At 47.4% G+C, this 7,500-nt stretch overlaps 1 protein-coding gene across 1 annotated transcript in view; it reads right to left on the reverse strand.

Annotated features, from left to right (window-relative positions):
• Nucleotides 1–7,500, reverse strand: part of LOC134059619 (ADAMTS-like protein 1) — a 78,788-nt gene that overhangs the window by 35,798 nt on the left and 35,490 nt on the right. Inside the window, exon 13 of the mRNA XM_062516062.1 lies at nucleotides 5,023–5,336. Within this exon, the coding sequence (XP_062372046.1) occupies nucleotides 5,023–5,336 (314 nt within the window). The remainder of the gene's footprint in view (nucleotides 1–5,022; nucleotides 5,337–7,500) is intronic.

Here is a 7,500-nt window from a genome sequence, read left to right on the forward strand (position 1 = left end):
GGAAATGAGCTCATTTGTTGAAAACGGAGCTCGAAGTGTAGCCTGACTGGTCTAAGCTGCTTCCAGAGAATTATTCTGGGCTATCAGTATCAGATTGGGTTAGTGAAGGGTATGGATCCTCTCAGATCCTCTCAGAACTCCAGGGTAGATTGCAAATATACTTATTTCCCAAAATGTTGGCATGCTCTATATACATTAAGGCTTTTCTAAATGGACATTTCACAGCAACATTTGTAAAGCATTGTGATCTGCGTGAGGGGCGCAAGTGTGTGAGTGTGTGTGGATCTGCGTGAGGGGCGCGAGTGTGTGTGTGTGTGTGTGGATCTGCATGAGGGGCGCGAGTGTGTGTGTGTATGTGGATCCGCATGAAGGGCGCGAGTGTGTGTGTGTGTGTGTGTGTGTGGATCCGCATGAAGGGCGCGAGTGTGTGTGTGTGTGTGTGGATCCACATGAGGGGCGCGAGTGTGTGAGTGTGTGTGGATCCACATGAGGGGCGCGAGTGTGTGAGTGTGTGTGGATCTGCATGAGGGGCGCGAGTGTGTGTGTGTATGTGGATCTGCGTGAGGGGTGCGAGTGTGTGTGTGTATGTGGATCTGCGTGAGGGGTGCGAGTGTGTGAGTGTGTGTGGATCTGCGTGAGGGGCGCGAGTGTGTGTGTGTATGTGGATCCGCATGAGGGGCGCGAGTGTGTGTGTGTGTGTGTGTGTGGATCCACATGAGGGGCGCGAGTGTGTGAGTGTGCGGATATGCGTGAGGGTCTCGAGTGTGTGTGTGTGTGTGTGTATTCGTGCGAGGCCTCGCTGACACTGCGTGAGTGTTTGGCTCGGCCTCGGCCCCCGGCCTCCCGCTGGGCTCCAGAGAGGCGGTGGTGGGAGCGTGCAGGAATTCAGCACACAGAGGGACAATGCATCACTTCAGCGTCAACACTAACATGCTTCCCCTACTGTGAGGGAAGGCAGGAAGCAAGAGTGTGTGTGTGTGTGTGTGAGTGTGTGTGTGTGCAAGACAGTGCTTGTGTGCATGAGTGTGTGAGCGTGTGAGTGTGTTGCGTGCGTGTGTGTGTCTATGCATGTGCATATGTGTGTGTGTGTGTGTGTGTGTGCGTGTGCATAAGAGATAGTGTGTGTGTGTACTGTATGTGTGTATGTGCGTGCGTATGTGTTTGTGATAAGTGAGCGTGCCGTGAGTGTGCACTACAGAGAGATATATGCTGGAGATAAATCATGTGTTCTACACAGGAAATGGAGGGAGACTGACCCGGGATTTTCATCACAACCCCCAGAAGTAGCCCATCCATCTACACGCCATTAACCTAGCGCTCTTCACAGAGCTCATAGCATCTACACGCCATTAGCCTAGCGCTCTCCACAGAGCTCATACCATCTACACGCCACTAGCCTAGCGCTCTCCATCTACACGCCATTAGCCTAGCGCTCTCCACAGAGCTCATACCATCTACACGCCACTAGCCTAGCGCTCTCCATCTACACGCCACTAGCCTAGCGCTCTCCATCTACACGCCATTAGCCTAGCGCTCTCCACAGAGCTCATAGCATCTACACGCCATTAACCTAGCGCTCTCCACAGAGCTCATAGCATCTACACGCCATTAGCCTAGCGCTCTCCACAGAGCTCATCTACACGCCATTAGCCTAGCACTCTCCATCTACACGCCACTAGCCTAGCGCTCTCAATCTACACGCCATTAGCCTAGCGCTCTCCATCTACACGCCATTAGCCTAGCGCTCTCCACAGAGCTCATAGCATCTACACGCCATTAGCCTAGCACTCTCCATCTACACGCCACTAGCCTAGCGCTCTCAATCTACACGCCACTAGCCTAGCGCTCTCCACAGAGCTCATAGCATCTACACGCCATTAGCCTAGCGCTCTCCACAGATCTCATAGCATCTACACGCCATTAGCCTAGCACTCTCCATCTACACGCCACTAGCCTAGCGCTCTCAATCTACACGCCATTAGCCTAGCGCTCTCCATCTACACGCCATTAGCCTAGCGCTCTCCACAGAGCTCATAGCATCTACACGCCATTAGCCTAGCGCTCTCCACAGAGCTCATACCATCTACACTCCACTAGCCTAGCGCTCTCAATCTACACGCCATTAGCCTAGCGCTCTCCATCTACACGCCACTAGCCTAGTGCTCTCCATCTACACGCCATTAGCCTAGCACTCGCCACAGAGCTCATACCATCTACACTCCACTAGCCTAGCGCTCTCAATCTACACGCCATTAGCCTAGCGCTCTCATCTACACACCATTAGCCTAGCGCTCTCCATCTACACGCCATTAGCCTAGCACTCTCCATCTACACTCCACTAGCCTAGCGCTCTCAATCTACACGCCATTAGCCTAGCGCTCTCCATCTACACACCATTAGCCTAGCGCTCTCCACAGAGCTCATAGCATCTACACGCCATTAGCCTAGCGCTCTCCATCTACACACCATTAGCCTAGCGCTCTCCATCTACACGCCATTAGCCTAGCGCTCTCCACAGAGCTCATAGCATCTACACGCCACTAGCCTAGCACTCTCCATCTACACGGCATTAGCCTAGCGCTCTCCACAGAGCTCATAGCATCTACACGCCATTAACCTAGCGCTCTCCACAGAGCTCATAGCATCTACACGCCATTAGCCTAGCACTCTCCACAGAGCTCATAGCATCTACACGCCACTAGCCTAGCACTCTCCATCTACACGGCATTAGCCTAGCGCTCTCCACAGAGCTCATAGCATCTACACGCCATTAGCCTAGCGCTCTCCATCTACACACCACTAGCGTAGTGCTCTCCATCTACACGCCATTAGCCTAGCACTCGCCACAGAGCTCATAGCATCTACACGCCATTAGCCTAGCGCTCTCAATCTACACGCCATTAGCCTAGCGCTCTCCATCTACACACCATTAGCCTAGCGCTCTCCACAGAGCTCATAGCATCTACACGCCATTAGCCTAGCACTCTCCATCTACACACCATTAGCCTAGCGCTCTCCATCTACACGCCATTAGCCTAGCGCTCTCCACAGAGCTCATAGCATCTACACGCCACTAGCCTAGCACTCTCCATCTACACGGCATTAGCCTAGCGCTCTCCACAGAGCTCATAGCATCTACACGCCATTAACCTAGCGCTCTCCACAGAGCTCATAGCATCTACACGCCATTAGCCTAGCACTCTCCACAGAGCTCATAGCATCTACACGCCACTAGCCTAGCACTCTCCATCTACACGGCATTAGCCTAGCGCTCTCCACAGAGCTCATAGCATCTACACGCCATTAGCCTAGCGCTCTCCATCTACACACCACTAGCGTAGTGCTCTCCATCTACACGCCATTAGCCTAACGCTCTCCACAGAGCTCATATCTGCTGTACTGTTGGAGCACCAACGCTAACACGGGAAGCACTCCTACCATCAGGGGCTGCAGTAGAGGAAGTTGTAGTGATCAGTTGTAGTTGTAGTTTTATTGATGAGCAGTTGTAATTTTATTGATAAGTGATTGGTAGTTGAATTGATCAGTAGTTGTAGTTTTATTTATGAGTAGTTGTAGCTTTATTGATAAGTATTTCTTATTGATAAGAGGTTGTAGTTGTATTGATCAGTAGGTCTAGTTTTATTGATCGGTATTTCTAGGTTAATTGATCAGTAGAGTAGTTGCAGTTGAATTGAACATTAGCTGTAGTTATATGGAACAGTTGCCGTTATATTGATGAGTGGTTGTAGTTGTATTGGTCAGTAGTTGTAGTTGTATTGGTCAGTAGTTGTATTGGTATTGGCCAGTAGTAGCAGTTGTATTGATGAGTGGTTGTTGTATTGATTAGTTGTAGTTGTATTGGTCAGTAGTTGTAGCTGTATTGGTCAGTAGTTGTAGCTGTATTGGTCATTAGTTGTATATATGTTTATTTGTTAGGATAAGCCCCTTGAGATGATTCATCTCATTTTCGAGGGGGTCCTTAAACATACAAAACACAATACAGAGAAACAAATCACACATACACTCACACACACAAGCTCTCCTATACCTGGCCACACTCAAATCCCCAAGTTCCCAAAAATAAACGTGTTAAATGGGATAGTAAAGTAACATACAGTAAGATAACAAGTACTTAGTAGGATACCCAAATAGAAATAAGTGAGCAGCCTTGACAGCTTGTATTAGCCGGTAGAAAATAGATAAATATGTATGAAAACAACAAAAACAAAAACAACAACAAAATTAACTGTAACATGAGCATGCTGTTTGCAAATAAATAAAAAGAGATGACTTGAAACTTTGGAAAGATGTAATAGATCTGAGAGAACTCGGCAGGTTGTTCCAGTCCGAGGGGGCTTTAAACTTAAAGGCAAAGCGCCCGCTCTCCTTAGATATAGTGGAGACCACAAATGTGGGATGTTCAGTATGTCTTAAATTATATGATGACCTAAATGGCATTAGGTATTGTTTTAGATATGAGGGATAATTAAAAGTGATACATTTGAAAATAAACTGTAGCCAGTGGAACTGTCTTCTGGACTTAGGTGTAAACCAGTTCAGTAATGCATACATATGGCAATGGTGGGTTCTGTAAGGGCACCGCAAAATAATTGTATTGGTCAGTAGTTGTAGTTTTATTGGTCAGTTTGTAGTTGTATTGATTAGGCCTAGTGATTGTTGTATTGATTAGTTGCAGTTGTATTGGTCAGTTTGTAGTTGTATTGATTAGTTGTAGGTATATTGGTCAGTAGTTGTATTGGTCAGTAGTTGTAGTTGTATTAGTCAGTAGTTGTAGTTGTATTGATGAGTGGTTGTTGTATTGATTAGTGATTGTTGTATTGATGAGTGGTTGTTGTATTGATTAGTTGTAGCTGTATTGGTCAGTAGTTGTAGTTTTAATGGTCAGTTTGTAGTTGTATTGATTAGTTGTAGGTGTATTGGTCAGTAGCTGTATTGGTCATTATCTGATGTTGAATTGATTGGTCATTGTAGCTGTGTTGTAGTTTTGTGCTCCTACAGTACCTCCTCCACAGGTCTCGGAGCAGTCGGTGAAGCCGTCGTACTCCCAGTCGTAGAGCTCCTCCTTCTCCTCCTCCGCGCGCTCCTCCTTCTCTCGCTCCCTCTCTCTGGCCCATTCCTCCTCCTCCTCCCTCGCTCCGGGGCACGGCGTCAGGAAGCAGGGCTGCGTCTCGCTCGGCCGCGGGCCCTCGCACTCGTCGTCGGGCAGGTCGGCCACCGCCTGCGAGAAGGACAGCAGCACCTGGCAACGCACCGCGCGCCTCTGAGTACCCGCCCCACACGCGCGACTACACGCACCCCACGGACTAGGGATGAACCTGGAGGGGGAGGGGAAAGAGGAGGGAGGTAGAGAGAGAGGGGAAGAGAGAGAGTAGAGAGAGGGGGTAAAGAGAGAGAGAGAGAGAGAGAGAGAGAGAGAGAGGTAGAGTGTGGAGAGAGTAGAGAGAGGAGAGAGAGGGGGAGAGGGAGAGAGAGCCAGGGTAGAGAGAGAGAGAGAGGAGAGAGGGGTAAAAAGAGAGGGAGAGACAGAGAGAGAGGGGGTATATACACATGTAAGCATCTACCCATATGTGAGTTTATAGAATACCTTATATGGGTTTATAGAATACATACATATATCTAACTTATATGGGTTTATAGAATACACACATATATCTACCTTATATGTCAGTTTATAGAATACATATCCACCCATATGTGAGTTTATAGAATACATACATAGGCCTACATCTACCCATATGTGAGTTTGGTAGAATAAAGATGTGGAGATGAAAGACTGACTCTCTACAGGATGTATTTTACTGACTACTGGAAGGCCCAGAGATGAGTGAGCGCTGCTAGCTGTTTTGGTCATGCTTGTAGACCATGCTAAGTGGCTAGCTGCTTTGGTCATGCTTGTAGACCATGCTAAGAGGCTAGCTGTTTTGGTCATGCTTGTAGACCACGCTAAGGGGCTAGCTGTTTTGGTCATGCTTGTAGACCATGCTAAGAGGCTAGCTGTTTTGGTCATGCTTGTAGACCACGCTAAGAGGCTGGAGACACAACTCCCACGAGATTCAGCAGACATAAAAATATGAGTAGATAAAGACTTCAACAGAACAATGTAGTTAACTCCCCTGGAATCATTTTTTATTCTGTTTACGTTTCGGTCATGTTGAACTGGAACGGTGAGCCAGACCTGTAACAGTTATCGCCGCATCTTTGCATCAGTAAAAATGCTTTATGAGATGTAAGTGCTCTCTGCTGATACAGTCACTGCGCTCATAAATCTGGACTATCATGCGTATGACACTTTTATGCCTTTTTTTCTTCTGGCAACGCATCAGATGCTGAAAGAGATCTGCTAGCCGTGTGTTTTCCAAGACACTTTGTTATGGTTTCTATTTTCATAAACACAACAGCTCATAACTCATCGGGCTAGACTGCACGTAACACTGTATGGTAGCTAGCGTGGGCAGTCAGCCCATCAACCCAACGAGGAATGCAAGATGATCAAAAGATAAACATTTGACTACAATTGTTGATTACTAAATGTCACCCTAACCCTGACCCTGAATATAAATAGTTGTAGTAGAAGTTGTATAAATAGTTGTCAATGGATAATTTATTCATAATATGAGTTTCTGTAGACAGTCTATAGGAGACTATTCAAGTTAAGTGCGGCCACTTAAATGGATATAGGCTACAACCTTATCGGTCATATCCCATTAACACTAATGGGTGTGAAGTGAAACACCAGCATTTGGAGCTTATTTTGATCTGGATGTCCTGTTGTTTCTTTAAAAAACAATCAGTTTTTAAACTTATCCTTCATCCAAAGATTTAAATGAATATTTACATGACTTCCCAAGGTATGGACCCATTAAAACACACACACACACACACACACACACACACACACACACACACACACACACACACACACCAAAGAAAACACTCTTAAAAGACCATCATCCAGCACAAACAGCCTTGAAGCAAAACTGGCAGCTCAGTCGTAATCAAAGCAAGCCCTCAGTGACGCGACACTTAAGGCTGGAGAGAAGAGAGGAGAGAAGAGAGGAGAGGAGAGAAGAGAAGAGGAGAGGAGAGAGTGGAGTGGAGAGAAGAGAAGAGGAGAGAAGAGAGGAGGAGAAAAGAGAGGAGAAGAAAAGAGAAGAGAGGAGAAGAGAAGTAGATGAGTGGAGAAGAGGGGAGAGGAGTAGAGGAGTGGACAAGAGAGCAGATGAAGGAAGAGGGGAGGAGAGGAAGGGAGAGAGGAGGAGAAGAGATGAGGGGAGAGGAGAGGAGAGGAGAGGAGAGGAGAAGTAGAGATGAGTGGAGAAGAGGGGAGAGGAGTAGAGGAGTGGACAAAAGAGGAGATGAAGGAAGAGGGGAGGAGAGGAATGGAGAGAGGAGGAGAAGAGATGAGGGGAGAGGAGAGGAGAGGAGAGGAGAGAGGAGGAGAAGAGATGAGGAGAGGAGAGGAGAGGAGAGGAGAGGAGA

Source organism: Sardina pilchardus, chromosome 16, assembly GCF_963854185.1.
Source record: "Sardina pilchardus chromosome 16, fSarPil1.1, whole genome shotgun sequence".
Taxonomy (NCBI): domain Eukaryota; kingdom Metazoa; phylum Chordata; class Actinopteri; order Clupeiformes; family Clupeidae; genus Sardina; species Sardina pilchardus.